This window comes from Temnothorax americanus, unplaced genomic scaffold (genome assembly GCF_048541705.1).
Source record: "Temnothorax americanus isolate GAGA-0224 unplaced genomic scaffold, ASM4854170v1 Scaffold22, whole genome shotgun sequence".
In the NCBI taxonomy this organism is placed as follows: domain Eukaryota; kingdom Metazoa; phylum Arthropoda; class Insecta; order Hymenoptera; family Formicidae; genus Temnothorax; species Temnothorax americanus.
In genome coordinates, this window is record NW_027509360.1 from 729,796 (window position 1) to 749,173 (window position 19,378).

Here is a 19,378-nt window from a genome sequence, read left to right on the forward strand (position 1 = left end):
AATTATAATACATAAATTTTTTCTTAGTACAAAAAATTAATTGTGTGTGTGTGTGTGTGTGTGTTTACCTAGAAATATACGTATATATAAATAGTAAATTTAATTATAATTACGTGAGAATCTCATATAACGGAGTATTTGGAAATATTCAATAAAAGCTTGTTTGCATGTCGCATCCAAAAACAAGCCTGTCTACAGGTTGGATCATGAAGCCAGTGTTAGAAAGTAAATTAGCCTGCAGATATAACTTAAGATCATCAGCATAAAGCAGCGCATAAACGTGTTCAAGAATAGGCGCCAAATCATTTGTAAAGAGAACAAACGGAAAGTAATAATAATATGATGTGCAAGACACGTGCCTAGTTTCTTATCAGGGCAGAACGGAACAATTTCATTTTCCTCCATCTCCCCGGCGAAACAAACGACAAAAAGTAAAAGTCCGAAAGCGCCCGCGGCCGCTTCAACGGAGACTTTCGATTCATCATTGTCACGAGGAAAATAGTATGATCGTCCCGCTCATTAATCGTCATCTCGTGAAGCATCTAGAGGTATTTGAGGGATTACGAGTTTGCAGTCTACTTGACTGGAATATTGAGCTGATTTGCGTCAGCTCAAAGAGTGTAGCTTAACACGCTTATTTCAAACACTTGTCACAATATTTTACGGAGATATTCTTAGCCGAGTTACTTCAATATCTAATTAAAAAAACTCATCTAATAATAAAAAATATTACTCTCATTTTCACGCGCAACTTTTCCTTCTTACAATTAATTCCAGCACGCGAGCGGAATTAAGAGAATCGCGGCAGATCCGATATAGCGGATTCGCGCAGGATCGAAACGAGTTTGCGAAGGCAGGTTTTGCGATTTGCGAGGCGAGTCCGCATCGACGGCGCATTTCCGCCGATACGATGGGTGAAATTTGACTTGCGATCGCTCGACCGCGTGAAGTAAAAGGCTGAAAGTGTCCGCCGCCAAGTGCACGCCGTGCACGGCGCGGCGGGGACTTTCGATTCGCGTCGATGTGCCATGCCGCGGCGGATATCGCGATGCACGATGTTGTGCACGCTCGTCGTTCGTCCCGGTTATAATCGTCATCTCGTTTCATGCCGTTTATATCTCGTATCGCTCTTTCTCCGTTCCTCCCGCCGTACCGCGCGCGCGGCTCCGTTCCTTTCCACATGAGAATCTAGGTCGCACGGCTGCGTTCACCTTCCAGCAAAAGCAATGTCTTCCAAGGAAGGTCGTCGCTCGATCCCGTCTGTGGAAAGACTCTCTTCCGAACGACGACGCTTTTCCCTTTCGTTAAAATTATCCGCCCGTCAGCTGGATTAATTGCTCTCCCCGATCTCGCTGACGTAAGAAAAATCTGTAGCCGGTCGGAGATTCCGACGGTGAGCTTAGGCGGATACAAAGATATTCCTTTCGTTCTTATTAACTATTAATAAATGATCCTTGAAAAGCGTTAAATAATTCTCTTCGCCTATGAATTATCGTTGCGACGGTATCGCTCATTTTTTAGTTAATTTATATAACGAACAGATTTATCTAATGATTTTGCAGCGATTATCTATCTACAAAATTGCCAAAAAAAATTTAAACTTACATATTACATATTCCAAGCTTGCTTTTCGATGGAATTTCAACACATTGATAAGAGATCAATATTTAAATTATGTGATTAAATGTCAAGGGCAGATAAAATCTCGAGATAATCTTCGGGTACACGTATCCAAATGAATGAATGATTGATTGAGGCACGGAGGTAATTAGCCCGAGTAATTAATTGAGCCTCTCTGTCGGGCGTTAAGAAAGTATGTATACGAGAGAGGTCGATTACTTTCTATAGTAATTACGTTTATTTCCAAACCGTTATACTTCGTTACCACAAGCATCCCATCTCGAATCATTGTCATCAGGCGGTATTGTGCCGTCATTAGAAAGTGCGCGTCGTGTGGAAAGCGTCCACTTTTATCTGATTATCCAGCAATTTGGCTTTGCGAAGGGGAACTGCGCGCGATGCGATTTTTCCGCGGGAGAAAATTCGCGCCGCGTAACGCGTTCGAGACGACCGACCGAGGAAGAAACAGAGCAGATGAAACAGTGAGGTGTATCGCGAATTTCTTCCGATTCCGCGTACGCGAGATCAACGGTCTAATTGATTCGCCCTAATTAGTTGTCGTCGCCGTCGGGACGGTTAGAAAGTAAGTTCTCGCAAGTTGTACTCACACGTCGGCGGCTGCTGAGGTATCTGGGCTGCGTGTGTGCTGCTACCGCTGTGCCTCGTTATTGTGATCTGAAAATAGGGGAAAGGCGATGTTTTAGATCTTCTCGCTTAATAAGATAGGATTGTTAGCGCTGACTTAGCCGCGCTATTGCCTCGTGTTAAGCCGGTCGGTGGTGAGCGTATCGCACAAAACGCAATTAGAATAGCGCAACGCACACGATATTGTAACACGAGTGTAACACGCGTGGCGCAAGTACTTAAAATACCAAGAACTCATGCTTACAAGCTTCGGAAAGTTCCCTCAAGGCTGCCTCCTAAGGTACGACCGGCGAGATTCGCGGACATGAATATGGAATAACGTTAGTCTCACAATGGATGAGACGCGGAAAGAGAATTTATATAAAAAAAAATAGAAAAAGGAATCGTGGAAAAAGTTACGTAAAATTCTAGATATCCAGCGTTAGACCGGGAGAGGCGTGGAAAAAGAGAGCGGTGTCTCGCCGTCACTTTTACCAGTTAGATAGCTCGTATTTATCAGGATCAGGTTATTCCCCGGTGACAGAGCAAGTTGCCACAATTGGCGGTGTGATATCATCGGCGTTTGCGGTGAAGTCAATGATGAAATAAGCACGACTCGGGAGAAAGAAAAAAAAAGCTACCCGATCCTCGAGAACTATGAAACGCTTTGAGACAAATATATGTGCGCGGTGGTTCATTAAAGTAATATCCCGATTAAGATTTAATTTGACTCCCATCCGTGAACTTTCTGAACAAATTCGCGGTGTCATTATCCATTTGGCGTAATGGATCCATTAACTGTCGCGCGTCGTTGTGAAAAGATGGGAGCGTTGTGTCTTTAATTGCGACGATTAGGGAAGAAATGATATTCCGCGAACCTCAAACGCGAAAATTTATCGCACCGCATCGATATTCCCCGTTTAACGCCTCTCACGAACAAATTGATTGTGGAATTCTATGATTTACAGAACTGCCAATTTCAAACGCGTTTTAAACATTTTTGCAGCGCGTTATGTATGTGATCTCACCGAGGATCTCACATCCACAGGTATTAATTTAATCGACGTTGGATCGATGATCGATCGCCATCCCGATTAAAAGTGCGCGATATGAAAGTCTCGCGAAAATGTCATGCCAGAGTTACGATCGCCTCTCGCTGGCTCTCACTTTCCGTAATGTATATGAACCGCACTGTTCTTATACTTTTCACTGTCGTCGTCGTTTTATAAAAATTCACGTAACAGAGCGAACTGCTTTCTTAAAAGACTAAAATAATATTTTTATCGTGGAATATTAAAATTAATGATCACTCGCACGAATGTGTCGTTTATAACAGCCTGCGACATTCGCAGCAGAAAGAAAAGATCGTTCCGCGCACGCAAGGTCGCTGTCGCTTCTAATAAAATCATATACACGATGGCGTCATTTTAATGAAGAGAGAAAATGAAGTAATGAAACCGCGATGATTGATTTCTTGCGTGAAACATGGAAGTTTCTCTGCCTTTTTCTCTTCGCAAGCTTGTAAATGAGACAAGTGGAGTCATTGTGGCGCGGAAAGACGTGTGCGAGTCTCTGGTCCGATAATGGAAAAGACGTGCAGCGCATTAACGTCATTAACGTGTATCCGCGACTAAAATCACCCGCGATTATGCCATCCGGCGAAACGCAATAACGTCGCGATAATTTATTTTTAGATTAACAGCGACGGGAGATACACGAGTACTGTAATTGCCTTCCATCAATCTGGTTCGAGATCCATTCCCGCGGTGCGTGAATCGCAGGTAATTTCGCGCGATGCGTAATGCTCGGTCGTAATGTAACTTCAACGCGGAAAGCACGCGGACTCGGGGAGACGATTTAGGCCCGATTGTTTCAACCTGTTGGTAAACTAACTAATAGTTAAATCATATATATGATATGTCTTTATTTAATATCCTCGAGAATATCTCCTTTACATTAGACAAAGATAGACATATGATTTAACTATTAGTTAGCTTACCAACAGGTTGGAACAACCGGCCCTTAATCGGGAAAGCGGCGCGAATCGCCGCTTACGCGCCCACAATAAATTGGTTTCATCAGCGGCGCGACCGATCGGAGATCGCACGTCCTCTCGCTGATCTACCCGAGTCCGTGGAAACATCGGTAAGCGGAGCGATGGCGAACGCCAGAGTAAATAATAATACAAGGACGATCGCCGTCGCGCCATGTAATTTCCCCTCGACACACTTTTATCTTTACGTCGTTTCCAATTTAGGTATCGCGGCAACGAGCGGTGTATCGGAAAGCGATAGTTGACCTACGAGAGCGCAGAATCGCAGAATCGCAGAAGCTCTCCCGCGAAGCGCCTCTCGCCTTTCTTTTTCCCACGCGGGACGATCTCGCGCTCGCGCGTACTTAACTGGGATAAAAGTTATCTCTCCTGCGTGCACAGCGGCGGTAAACAATCGCTTCGCGCGTTCGCTTTAACGCAACGGAAAGTTTCACGACAAGAGTCTCCGCGGCGAACGCTGACGTCAGTATGGCCGGCGCTTGTTCGTCCGTGCAATGAAAGTGGTCTAACGAGTCACTGGCCATTCAAGTGTAGTATACATACTCGGAACGACATGGCCCCTGCACTTCTCTCTCTCTCTCTCTCTCTCTCTCCCTCTCTTGCGGATTATATTTGCGACTATATTTACCAGAACGCCAAAGTGAAGGCGATAGCGAGAGAACTATTGTGTGTGTGTGTGTGTGTGTGTGTGTGTGTGTGTGTGTGTGTGGGTGTGCGCGCGCGCGCGCTTTATACTGGCTGCTGGCCGTCTTTTATCGCGGAGCACTGTGTCCCATTAATTTGACGAGCGCCCGTGGCGAGGTAGATTATCGTGAGATCGATGCTGCCCGATACACGGGTACAATTGGATCGAAACGCGATGGACGTGATCCAAACGCAAAACGCGGAGTCGGAGATACCACGATAAAGCGCAGCGGTGCGCGGAGTTGGTTCGCCAGCAGCAAGACCGGACCATATAAGGTTCGCGACGTTCCGCGTCCGATGGAATCCATCGAGGACTGACCTTCCTTCCGTCGCTTCGCTCTGTTCGCGAAACGCGCATCTTCACTAACATAAACCGAAAAGAAATCGCTCGTGGAATCTTCGATGTTGATAATCAGTTAATTGCCGATTTTCTTATCGTCTATGATTGATACCATTAATCGTTCAATTGTAGCAAGAATTTCCGATAATAATACGATATATTAGCACTGACAATGAGACGTAATCCTTGGATTTAATTAAAATAAGAATTTTCGTTAATAATACGACGTATGTTGGCTAAAATTAGCTCTGATGTTGCCTACGGACGTATTCCTCGGTTATGCACGGTTAATTAGCATATGAATTTAATTAATAATAATGCGACATATGCTAGTTCAGATTGATACTATATAATGTCGCGTTACCCGACAGCGTGATCCTTAGACGTCAAGTAGTTCAATAGGTAATTGGAGCGGCGGACTACGATCTACAGCCGTCATCCAACACGGATCTAACGTGGGCCGGGATCTCCTTGAGATCGCCGCCCATTACTCGCTATTGCAGACACACAGTCCGCGACTCTTGCTAGTTAGTCATGCACTTTCGTACGCAATCGCGGCGCGTGCTCCCGTGACGTCGTGATCTGACGCCGCGAGCAAAGCCGCGATTATGTCACGATGGTATTTAAGCATTTAATGTAGACGTGAAGCTCTGTAGAAGGACTCTCGGGAGGATTGTCGCTACGCGTGGGCGAAGAGATTGCACTCGACTTAATCGCAATGACTTCCGAACTTTAAAACGAGCGCCCACGCGAGTCCTCCGAATACGATCGTATCGATCGAATATACCACGCGATTTCACCGATCTCTAATTGAAACGGATGACTCGCGTCAGCGAATCCTAATTTGGGCGCGTACGATCAAATTCACATCTCTTAGTCAACACACTTAAATCGGATGACGTTTATTTCGCGGAAAGAAATGGGATTTGTCGGACGAGAGTTTTTTTACTTTCTCCTCTCTTCATCGGCATATACCTACGTTTCTATTGGACTTGGTCATATTAAATGTTTGCGTTATCGTATTTGCGTTTCTGGTATTATTAAGCGAGAGCACGGCCCACGAATTGTTTGAAGAATCCTTTCGACGAGAAGCTATTAACGAAGAATAATCCCTGATGTTTTTTGAAAGAAAATATTTAGAAATATTATCATAACCTTCCGCTTTCGAGGGAATTAACCCGTTTCGAAATTATGACGTAATATATGTCGAAGTTTTCACGTTGTTTGCAGAATTCAATCGGCAGGTTCTCGTTTCGTTAAATTGTACTTAACAAAGAAATAAAGGAACGAACGGACGCATAACATTACGAAGCGCACATTCGGCGTTACGTTTCCGGTTATCGACGGTCTTCCACCGTGGAGTGAAACGTTTATGGAAACGTGCCAGCGAGCGTCGGGCTTGCCAAGATCTCGCGTCGATATTTAAAAGAACGCGAAGTAAAAGTGGGCGTGGCGACTTTGAACGGATTGTCTTTTCTTCTTACGTGCAACGGGGTGTTCCGATCAAGCTCGGTACGCGGATTCGCTGCATCTTACAACGATTTATCAACAAAAAAAGAAGTTTCTATATAATTTAAGGAAAGCTTTTTCGATAATCACATTCGAAATAATGGAATTGATAAATTTGTCAGAAAAGGGGTTTGAGTTTCTTTATTTATTATAATTTTTATGGGATAAATTTTTATGATAACTGAAAACGATAAATAAAATTAAACGAAGTATAGGCTCTCTAGACTAAATCAACGAAGATAAATGAGGCAATCGGAGCCAAGCTAATATATTTATTTATTATTATTTGTGTCTGCGCATTGATTACCGCGCTTGGCTCCGATAGCCTCATTTATCTCCTTTGAATAAATAAAAATTGGAGAAAATAAATAAATCTAATTTATGTATCTTTCTTTTCCATAGAGGAATTAAAATTTGCATACTGTTGAATATATATCATGTGTTTTTATAGCATTCTCTAACTGGGACACAGATAAAAAGTTGACTGTGACGGCTTGAATTTTGGGATTTTATTTCGTGTCTTGTGCAAAGTAATATGTGCTAACAATGAAAAGTTCCGTGATAATAAACGGTATGGCACTCGGTTGTTTTCTATGGCATATATTAACGACACAAGTTTCGAGGCTCCTGTCGTGGAAACTTAAGCTACACGTAAACGCCAAGTTTAGCGTAATTGTCAATTATTATATGTTACGTAACGCCGGGATTGCCGCCTCTTGAATGGGTTAACGACATTAGACCCGTCAGCCTCTCATCCACAGAAAGCGATCCCACGACTATTGTCGGTATAGTGACATAACGTTCTCCAAAACCGCCGTGAAAGACACCGTCATACTTAAATACCTGTATTACCGCACTTTTTGTTTATCTTCGACGTCGTCTTTCAATGCCATCGTAAAATATTTTTGCTTTAAAAATCGGTTATATTGCGTTATAAATTTTAAATACTTCACCGTAAGTAAAAAATTTTCCCCTGGCATTTCTCTCTTTCCCTTTCGCAGTTATAAAACACAATTATCCACTAATTAACAGGATATTCATTAGCCAGAAAACGTTTGCAATTTACTTTTCTTCTCTATTTCAGTCGTTTTCTACACTTTCATGCTCGATGCTATTTCTGCCGTAATTAATGAACTTTCGAGAGCAACATATCTGATACGAGAGAGGAGAGAGACTCAAATATAAGTCGGACTTGCTTCTGCGTTCAGCAGTCACAACCAGACACCTTTCTCGGATGTGTCGTGCGCCAACAAAGGATTACATAACGCGCCGCATATCTTTGTAAATCACACGCGTGTACGACGCGGCACGTACGGGAGAAAGTGTGTGTACATATTACGGATGCTGTTAATCCGCGCCTACCCAAAACGACGGCGAGAGCCGTATTCTCGTCTCTCGATTATACATTATCCGCTCGCCCTTCGACTTCAGGACTGTCGAGTCAAGCGCAAATCCGGCAAATCCATAATCCATCAACCGGTTTTTTCAAACCATAACTATTAATGATGGAATCGCACGATAAACGTTACCGTTTTGAGCGAGTATTTTCTACAATAATGTTATTAAACGTTATATCAGCTTTGCCTCCACGCGAATTACATAACGCAAATGAATTTAGAACAATTGCGTTTAAATCTAATTTAAGCGATTATACGATTACACTTAAGATGAATATCGTACATTCGTTATGCAGGCGTATTTTATGCGAAAAAGAGAAGGGACAGAAGTTTGACATATTTTTAGAATAAATATACATATAATAAAATAAACTGAGAAACTATTGATTCTTTAATAGCATTGCGTAATAAAATAAAAGAGCGACCTTTTATTCGAACTATATCCAGCCAGATGTTGGTGCAATATTTTTTTTTATAACATGAAAATTTTTAGTAATAATGTTTCTACAATAATGTAATTCTATAACATAAACAGATATACTTTAATTTTTATTCTGTAAAAATGTGAGGTAAAAGAAAGCAAAAGAATCAAAAGTCGCTCGGGTTAAGATATCTCGTTCGTTCAAGGTGAGCCATCTTGCACGCAGTCGAAAAAAAATAATTTTTTGTGTTTACTCACCACCAGAAATGCCAGCGCGAACCCCCTCCAGTCCATGGCTAAAATAAAAGAGAAAGTCTTATTAATAACTGGGTCGAACTCGCGCAAGGTACGATCGATCGCGCAAACATCGTCTCCGTCGCACGAGAGGCGGCAGATTCGAAGATTCGCCGCTTCTTATCAAGCTTGCACGCTCGTTCAAAAAATATCCCGCTATTCGCGGCAGTTAAAGTCATTAATTAACAAATTCATTAATATAATTTAGTCTCTTCTTAAGAAAATATCTTAAAAACGTTATATATTTATTAAGAAATTATTAAATATTATAGTAGAATCTGTACATAACACAATATTTCCAAGTATTTTATTACATATAGTTATAAAGATGTGTGACGGATTCTGAAGTTCCGTTTTTCGTACAAGAAACTCCTTATGATATGTTATCGTTATCAGAATAAGAGTACGGATGCTTTGTGTATTTGTTTATTTAAAACACACTTTAAAAGACCTAACAGTGAAACAGTTTCGTTCCGCAAACCGGATCATTCTTTCTTTATTACCCTGTCGCTCTCTCCATCGACCTTGAGCTCGTTTCCAATTGTACCCCATATCCTCTATCCTCATACCAGTTCTATCTAATCTAATACAGAAAGGGGGGGCCCGTGCAGAAAAACACCTAGCGTTCCTTTGTTCTATAAACTCAGTTTGGTACACGACGATATAACCTCTCGCATTCCTCCCTCGCCTCATTCCACGAATCGCAAGTCCGGAGTAGCTGCGGCCGGCCGGGCAAAAAAAAATAATCGCGGCGCTTCCCCGCATCGCGACGTCACCCCGAGCGAGGGTTAAGGCCAATCTCGGCGTCGAGGTAGCCGGTGAACGTTTTCAGGCGGGTTAGTATCGCCGAGCCCCCCCCCCCCCCCCGTTCGGGTACAGGCGCTCGCAGCCCGTCGAGAAAGCGACACGCTTGTTCGCGAAGGCGGCGGCGGCGGCGTCGACGGCGATGCACGAAGCAACGTTCACTTTTTAGTACACCACGATAGGCAGCGGCGACGGCGGTGGAGCACGCGGTCGACCTCGACCACCACCGGACCACCATGGTCGGCTATGGGCGGCCGTGCGGCCGCCATTTTCGCGCGCCAAGCCCTTTTTCGATGGCCTGGCGCCGGATGTGTATCGCGGCGTGATTTACGAGACCGCCGGAGATCGACATCACGGCGAGGATGTGCCCGTGGTCCCCGCAGCTTCCACCTTTCTCGCGGTACGGGGAGGAGAGGACACACCGGTCGGATCGGCGATCGCGGCCAGGGACGTGTCCCTCGTGGCGCGCGATTCCTCGCGGGATGCGAGAATAGTTATTTGTGCAACAAGTCACCGCACCCGGGAATTTTCATCTTTACGCACGACTCGCATACCCTATTTTATGTTGCAAGTGCGTGGAAAGTAGTCTATCACGCACGCGTAGCGCGCGCAATGGGCCACTTTCCACGCACGTGTTACATAAAATATTTTTCTTTAAAAAAAAAAAAAGAGCAACGTGCATCTTCCGAGAGAGATAAAAACGAAATGATGATATATTGATAGCAGATTATTACCGAGAGGAAGACCGTTGTTATATTATATTTAAAATTATTAAAAAAATACATTATTTGCCTCTTCTACTGGCACAGTTTATAAAATCTTTTTAAAAACATCTTATAGATACGTCAATAGAGTCGTATACCAACAATCAAATGATTTGAGCAACGAACGCGCACGGGTATCTTGACAGCGGAAACAGCCAAGGAAACAGCTGTCGCGCAGGTGATTTAAAGTGTCGGTTCGTCCACGGGAGAATCACTAATCGAAATATTCAAGGACGGTACAATGGTACTCATGTGGGAATTCCACACCTGTGTAAATTTTCTTCTCTCTATCAAAAAATTACGAGGAAAATAGCAGTAACTTATGTATTGCATTTTTCATTAAGACTCGAGTTGTTTCTAAACATAAATCCAGCTATATTTACGTACATGTATCATCTAATATTCCCATGCATTACTCGTAAACATATTATACAATTGAGCGTAATATGTATCGAATAAATATTATTTAGAAATAATAATCATAATAGAAATAATACGACCAAAAATTAGTGAAGGTGAAACGATTGATTAATATAAGAACATTTTGGCTGCCGGATCTGTGCCCGATATCTGTGCTAAATATAGCGCAAAGCGTTAAAGTCACCGGAGACGTCGATGCCTGCGCGCCAAGGTGCGCAAAATGTGAAGAAATTTCCGGAGCCTTCAATGCCGCGGTTTCTACAACGATATAAGAAGCTGCATTTTTCCTCCTCGCCCCATTGCACGAATCGCACTTACCCTCAATTGCATAACGGAAAAATTATCGTCAATTCTACAAAACACTATATAAACACGTATTCGTTTGGAAAATAAATCAAGCATTTGCAATCACTTTGTTGCGCACCATAAGCCCACTCTAACTTCGCTTTCCATATTCGTAACAACTTCATAATATAACTTTGTAATATTTATCCGACAAACGGCATCGTAGAATCCTGAGCCTTGATACTTACGTATTTGGTTAAAGGCTCGCCCACAACGCGATGAGCTCGACGAACAGGCGAAACCTTGGGCCCGTTTCCGTTGCACAACGTTTAACGTTTAATGTATTGAAATGGTCGTTAAAGCGACATTATCTATCCGGCCATTAATTAATCGTTGCGCATATCTTTCGGATATTCGTTTATCTAGGGACGCTATCAATGATTTCCCAAAGTTATTTTTATTATGTCGAAGACTATGCCAAATTGTCAAAATTTTTGCCAATCGATAAAAAATAGAAACAATATAATTCCTTTAGAACAGATTTCTTTCTGTCTGATTTTATAAAAAGTTTGAATTTATATAAAATCGAAGAAATATATGCGAATTAGATAGCAACATTTATAAATAAAAAAAAATAAAAGACGTATCTTGACACATCTATCTAAAACGCTGTGTATTATTAAGGAGGTTTTAAAGAGAATTAGAAATGTGTTGAGAATTGCATAAAATTTAAAATATAACCTTTTTTATAAATAAGTATAAACGCGCATCAGATTTACAATTAAATCGGGGTATAAATTGATAGAAATATAAAATTAATCTTCATTGTTTCTTAACCATTTAATAGCGAACATGTTGCTTCATACTCTATCTTTCAATCACTTTTTAATCGAGGTAGCCGTTGCAAGCGCCGCCCTTGAACATCCGCCAACGTAATCGTTGCGGGATTTATTCTTCAAGAAATACCGCCATAATTTAGTTCCGATATTTAACCAATTTAAAAAAAATTAAGTAATCAAAATACTTTGTCGAAGCGCCCTGGAAGATCTAAGGTCGATTTAACGGAGCAAGAGCGATTTGTAACAATATTCTGTTATTCCGTATGTAAATCAGCGAATCGGAACTCTGCTGCGACGATTTAATATTTAAATGTTTCAGTTCTTTTATTCGTTTTATCACAAATATTCGTAATTATAAAGTATTCATCACGTGGATATGAATCGAACGAGCGTGCAAGTTAATCGCACTGATAAATATCTCTGTTATAAAGTGCGAATCATAATTTGCTAAATTAATATAACATTGCCATTAATAAAATAAGGAAGTATTATATTAATTTTTATAGTTAATATAACATAACTACTTTTCATAATTTTCTAAAAATTTGATAATTGAAAAGATCCTACAATTCAAAATAATTTTTATAATCAATACGACTATATCCTAATATCTTCGAGACATTTCATAATTGAAGAGATATCCCATATTTCGAAACAATATCTAATTATACATCTAATTAGCCTAAAATCTAATTCGAGATTTTTGCGGACAGTAGTAGTTGTGCAACAATAATAAATGATTCTTACCTGCGGCACCTTTTTTCCGAATCCCCCGAGAACAATTCCGGATTACTCAGCGCCGCTTAACGCCGAGAGATCCCTTTCCGCCGACAGACGGTGCGTCGAGGAGGCGTCGAATCGCCCGAAAGAAAGCTCCCGCGCCGTGACAACGCCCTCGAATCAATCCGGGCGACGTGGGCGGCGGATCTCAGCCGCGACGGATCGTCGGCGATTTCGTCAGGTGTCGAAAACGCGTCCTCGCCGGCCGCGGACTCCACCCACCGTACGCCGACATCCCAGAAGGATCGCCACCCTCTCAGTTTCCGCCCCTTTACGTCGCAGTTTCTTCCGCACCGCTCCCGGAAAATTTCACCGATCTCCCCCCGCTTCTCGCGAGCTTCCTCCCCTCGATCGTTCCTCCAAAACTTGACGCGCGGCCACGCGCGATCTCGATCGCTTCTCGTGAAGCTAATTCAATTTGGCGACGAGCCGATCGATCATAATCCGGACGTGGCTGCTGCTCCCTTCTCGATCAGCCGAATCGTTTGCACGGGCGACGACGCCGCACGCGCGCGGCGCCGACCTTTTCGAACGGCACCCTCCTCGCGCGCGACAGGTGTCCTCCGAATCAGGCACAGCGGAGTGCTGGTTCAACAAATAAATATGTCGAGCGGATATTTCGACATGCCGAGAAGTCGGATCGGAGTCGATTACCGCGATCGAGTCGTTGCCGTCCGCGTCGCGAGCGCGCGTCTCTCGTCCGTCCTTCGTTCCTCGCTCGGTCGAAGCCGTCGATCGTCGATCCTCCCCCCCGATCTTTTCCCGCTACCTGTCCTCAAGAATTCGTCACACCGCACTACACCTGTCAGGCCCACGGCTCTCCATGGGTCCCCGATCTCGAGCGGAGAACGGACGGCGAAGGAACGCGCCACGGAAGAGAAACCCGTAACGACCGACGCAGACCGACGCGAGATTCGAGACTGACTTCGCTTGACTGAAACTTGCTGAAACTTGAACGGACGTGTTCGTTCGGCTCGCGGCGCCGCACTTCGGGTTTCCTCGTGGGGCGCGCGCGCAGTGCGCGCCGCGCTCACGGGAGCGTGGGAGGGGAGAGAGGAACGGCCGGGCCGAGTCGGACGGAAACGAACGATCGAACTGCGCGCGCGCGCGCGAGAGAGAGAGAGAGAGAGAGAGAGAGAGAGAGAGAGAGAGAGAGAGAGAGAGAGCGAGGGTTGATCGCATTGAACGGAGATAAACTACCCAATCGCGCGAGAGAGAGAGACACTCGTCAAAAGAGAGAGATAGAAAGAGAGATATGCCATTTTGAGTCTCGAAAAGAACGAAGACAGCGATAAGGCGATCGAGAATTGGTGGGAGTGATAAGAGCAAGAGAGTTCTGCACGAGAGCCGCTTTTCAAAGAAAGGAAACGAGAGGGAGCGAATAAAGCGGAGAGAGAGAGGGGAAAAAGAGAGAACCGTATGTTCTACGTGGAGTATATTTGTGGAATAGAAGTAGCGAGAGGGATGTGGGAGCGAGAGAGAGTACGGGAGGGTCGAAGGGAGATAGCTACAGCGCGACCGGTACGGTAAACGACCGAGATAGACGATTGCCGATAAGACGGAGATGGAGCGCGATATAAATGTTAAAAGAGAGAGAGAAAGGAGGAAAAGGGGTAGGCGCGTATACACGCGAGAGAGAAAGAGAGAAAGAGGAGAGAGGGTAGAGAAAGAAAGGAGAAATCGCATCTCTCTGGCTGTTTCTCGCTCGATCGGCGAACGTCGGGCGCGGGGCGAAAAGATGCTGCGCGGGCTCGAGGGGTGCGGGAGGATGGACGAGGACGAGAGCGAAAGAGGAAGACGGAAAACGAGCTTACGACGCTTACGTCATCGTTTGAATCGGCGTACCGTGTCGTCGCCAGCGGCGGTCCCTCCGCGCGGTGACCGAGAGAGGGTATTTCCGCTCGATTGTATAAAATTGCTTGCCCCGATTAGAGCGATTCCCTCCTCTCAATCTTTCTCAGGTCGAACGAGTTCCGGTCTTCGTTAAACGCCGACAGCCGATAGCCGACCTCGCGAAATGCCACTCTGTTTCGTCAAGCAGCAATTAAGTTGACGTCAAAATGATATTTTTCACGACTTCTGACGCACTGGGACTGATGGAATAGTTTCTAAACAATAAATCAGTCCGCATTTTTCGATAAGCTCACGCGATTACGTTTCGATCGAAAATAATTCTTTTTTAACTAAAAAATCTATTTTAGACGATCTTTATGCAGTATCTAGATTTCAGGATAGAATTTTATTATAAATATTTTAAATAGTTTTGTAATCTTACAAGTACTTTAATTACTTTCTCTTATCTTAATTACTTAAATACAAATGTGATTACGTTTGTTAAGTGTGAACCGTCTATAGTGCGCGATATAACTTTTTCACGAAAAAATTGGCGTTTAAATTTTCTAAACTTGTATTTAAATTTCCTTTATACGCGATCTCCCTTTGTAACTTTTTTTCAATATGTATAAATACAGAAAATTATTTTACTGAAAAAAGGTATTTTTCTCATATTGCCAATTAAGATACATTTCTATATCGGCATCATGTATCTAATAATTTACAATTGTTACGCAAACATAATGTATAAACAATACACGTAAACATATAATCTTGAAATTTACCACGCAAGCTTGGGTTTGTCCTCACGCTCTGGGTTATTATCGGAAAACAGATGGCAGCGGTGCAGCGTAGTGAAAAAAGAAAAAGAAAGAAAATTGTTCAGAGATAGTCAGCGACAATTGCGAAACTTCGTTACGAGTACATTCGCTCGGTTTTATTTCAAGAGTCTTTTCGATGTCTGGTGAATATCCTGCCCTAGAATTCTCAGAAACCCCCGTCGCTATTGTCGCAAAATGCCGTGCGCTCGTCGCATCAAATTCTCCGGGATATGACGCGAGACACGAGTATAAACGCGATCGATCGATGCGACCGCGATGCGGCTGCGGCATCACGACCGGCACGGCCAGTTTTTTTTTTAATATTATCTCGGCGAGCGCGCTCGGTAGGGCATAGACCGGCACGAACTTGGCACAGTTTATATACCAGTTTACGCCGATTTGATACACGCGTGCACGATAAGGCACGACCAGCGACAATGCGCACGGCCGATAACGCGCGACGATTGCACGAATTAATTAACACGACGAGCTTGTCGTTATTCGATTAGGAACGACGAGAACGCGCGCACTCCTTTTTCCACTCCCTTCTCCTCGATAGTGTCGCTGGAGAGAGAATGTCTAGGATCTTCTTATCATTTCTTATCGTGTGTTTCACGATGAGCGTTCTGTGGCCGATTCTACTTACGGCGTTTGTCTTTACAGTCGCGAGGACTGAGAGAGAATCGAACAATCGGCCCATTGTCGGTAAGTCGTTCCAAAGGGATTCACGTAAATCGCCAATGTATGTACCTTTGCTATCGCGAAAAGGGAGAGGTTAGGGTTCGCCGAGAGACGAACGTCTCGTCTCCGAACTCCGAGCTCTCTTCCTCCTAGGCTGGGCTGCGTTCGGAAACGTCACACGGGTATACTCCCTTCTCCTTCTAACTCGCTGAGGTAGAAAGAGAAGGGAGTATATACTCGTGTGTCTCGCGTGCACTCGGGTGACGTTTTCGAACGCAGCTCAGGTGGAGAATTCGGTTTTTTGTGCGAAAAAAAAAACGGATCGAATGATTGTCATGGAAATTATCAGAAAGTCGCCAAATTCGTTTTTTTTGTCTTTATTTTTATACGGTAGAAATAATTACTCCAGATGCACCAAAAATAAAAATCTGTACTATGAGATAGCTTTCGACTTTCTCACATTCCGAAACTTATCAATAAAAGGACTGTCCACGCCCATGTGTGAACCAATCGGCAATCTCGTTTTGCTTAAAAATATATTTCACATTTCATTAATCTCATTTATCTAATTAATGGCAGATTATTTTCATTAATCTGCCGTTAATGAAGAGAAAACATGTAATATACATGATTACCGAATTGGGATTTACTGAACTCCAGTTAATCTAAGAATCGTAATATGATAACATGAAACTTTTTAAAATATATTAATTATAGTACCCTTTATCTTTTTTTAGTAATTTTAAATTAAAAAGCGGCGATTTATAGTCTGATCTTTATATTCAACCGAAAATAAAAAAAAAGAGAGAGAGAGAGAGTATCTTTTATTTTATATATCTTTCGCGCTAAAATAATATTGTGCCTCGTTTGTTCCTTCAAGGTATTCTGACGCAGGAGATAGATTATAAATTAAATGAGAAGTTTCCCAATCAGTATCACAGCTACATCGCCGCGTCGTACGTGAAGTTCGTGGAGGGTGCCGGCGCTCGACCCGTCCCGATTTGGTAATCACAAATATTTCTGATGTCATTATCCTCGATCATCGACTTGATCGGCTTAAATGCTCTTCTCCCTGTAATCCAACTTGGAAAAAAAAAATCAACTTGTTTGTGACAAAACTACATGATTTAGAACAGGACACGTTATGAATTCGTCACAAATAATGAATAAAATAATTTAATGAGCCTCGAAATTAGTCAAGTAATGCTTATCGAACGAGTCTTTGGTATAATACAAACATTTCTTAAAATCTCTCGCGTACAAATAGTTGCAGAAAGTATCTCGGTTTAGATTAATGTGATTCGTAGATATATAAAAGATGCCTCGGTATTATCAGATTTAATTCATGGATACATGGATCGAAACATGACGTAACTTTGTATATAGGATTGGCAGAAACGATTCGTACTACGAAGATATCCTGAGCAAAGTCAACGGGTACGCGGTATTCTATCGCTTTTAAAACATTTCGCTGCGTTACGTATACGCATAATCATATTCTAAATGCGCATATTTTTCTAGAGTTCTCTGGCCGGGAGGTTCGACGTATTTCTTTCAGAAGGAAGGATACGCCGATGCGGGCGTTGTGATTTACAGGTCGCTACAAAATAAAAGACCGAAAGCGACTTCAGTTATTCGATTATACATTTTCCTATCTGTTTTGTTGATAGAATCGCGAAGGAGATCAACGCGAGAGGCGAGTACTTCCCGATATTTGGTATCTGCCTCGGCTTCGAGCTCTTGACGTATGCCGCGGCGAATCGCGTCGAGCACAGATCGAATTGCTCCAGTAGAAATCAGCCCCTTCCGCTAGAATTCACACATGGTAAACACTTCCTTCGAGATATATCATCAGAAATCACATATTCTCTTCCGCTATTTATTGTCCCGAATTTTTTTTATTCTTCCTGTCACTTTTATCTTTTGCACATAAAATATCCGTCAATTCTTTCCGGATTACGATGTTATATCTTTAACGAAAGCTGCTTATGTAAAAGTTTTCTCTGTTTCAGACTTTAGAGAAAGCAATTTGTTTAAGAACGCTCCGCCGGATGTCTTGGGGATCTTGGCCGAGGAGTACGTCACGGCGAATTATCATCGTTTTTGCGTTACGAGGAAGGCAAGGATTTTCCTCAGAAATTATTAGTTGAGAAAACGCGAATCAAGAAAAGCAATCGTGCGATATAAATTGTTAATTCCATAAAGGATCAAGGATAGTATTAAGTTAACGTGCGTATACCGTTTTCCGCTTATCAGGATTTACACCGTGTCAATTTAACCGACGAATTTCACGTGTTGTCGCTGAATCGCGATAGAGAGGGTTTGGAATTCATCTCCACGCTGGAGCACAGGCAATTCCCGTTTTATGGATTGCAATTCCATCCGGAGAAGAACCTTTACGAATGGGTGACCGGGAAGAATATTCCTCACGGGACCAGTGCTACCGTAGCATCTCAATACTTCGCCAATTTCTTCGTTAACGAGAGTAAGTGACAATCGGACTTGACTGAATTTTGTTACGCGCGGAGAAGAGATAACGTTGGATTTTCTTTCTTGCGTAGCTCGTAAGAATTCGCACGAATTTACGACGAAAGAGGAGGAGGAACGGAGTCTGATCTACAACTACCCCGTTACTTACACAGCGCTGTGGAATTCGTCTTTCCAGCAGTGTTACATGTTTAAGAAAAGCGATCGCAATAGCCTCCTTATAGAGAACGATGTGTAGGACTTGACGTAAGTTTTATTCTTAAAGTAGGAAACAACGCACACGTCGCACCTTTTTCTGTATGACAAGCATCATATCTTCTCCACCGTCTTGTACAAAAACGACGTGAACGAACTCGACGAACTTTTACTCGCATCGACGCATGACAGACGAAAAAACCACGGTTTGTTAATTTGATGGAATATCGAGTGTCGTTAGTACGATGAGACAGCACTGGGGAAACACACAAACAAAAGAAGATTGGTACGCGTAATTTCCACATTTAACATAACACCAGTGTATATTGTGTCACAACTGGGATACATAATATTACAATGGTGCATAATAAAATTCTATACATATTTTTGTTCTATCTAAAGTAAATAATATATTTTTTAAATCTTTTTTTTTCCCTCACCACGTTTTTCTCGCTCTGAGCCGAAGCGCCGGCCGTTAACTACGTTCGTACGTTGCATGGTTGTTGCGCTGCGACTTCCAAGGTGCA

General features: G+C 42.9%; 2 protein-coding genes across 2 annotated transcripts in view; one reads left to right on the forward strand and one right to left on the reverse strand.

The window, feature by feature from the left end:
• Pio (zona pellucida domain-containing protein piopio) overlaps nucleotides 1-13,800 on the reverse strand; it is a 77,344-nt gene extending 63,544 nt beyond the window's left edge. Inside the window, exons 1-3 of the mRNA XM_077407345.1 lie at nucleotides 12,802-13,800; nucleotides 8,907-8,944; nucleotides 2,229-2,295 (exon numbers count right to left, since the gene is read on the reverse strand). Coding sequence (XP_077263471.1) covers nucleotides 2,229-2,295; nucleotides 8,907-8,942 — 103 coding nt within the window. The 5' untranslated portion in view covers nucleotides 8,943-8,944; nucleotides 12,802-13,800. The remainder of the gene's footprint in view (nucleotides 1-2,228; nucleotides 2,296-8,906; nucleotides 8,945-12,801) is intronic.
• Nucleotides 13,801-15,599: 1,799 nt separating this feature from the next.
• On the forward strand, nucleotides 15,600-19,262 carry LOC143898123 (gamma-glutamyl hydrolase A-like). Its single transcript, XM_077407348.1, has 8 exons — nucleotides 15,600-16,193; nucleotides 17,050-17,173; nucleotides 17,556-17,606; nucleotides 17,691-17,765; nucleotides 17,840-17,994; nucleotides 18,182-18,288; nucleotides 18,426-18,654; nucleotides 18,731-19,262. Exons 1-8 carry the CDS (start codon nucleotides 16,064-16,066, stop codon nucleotides 18,892-18,894), a joined length of 1,035 nt encoding a protein of 344 aa, XP_077263474.1. The 5' UTR covers nucleotides 15,600-16,063; the 3' UTR covers nucleotides 18,895-19,262.
• Nucleotides 19,263-19,378: the final 116 nt, after the last annotated feature.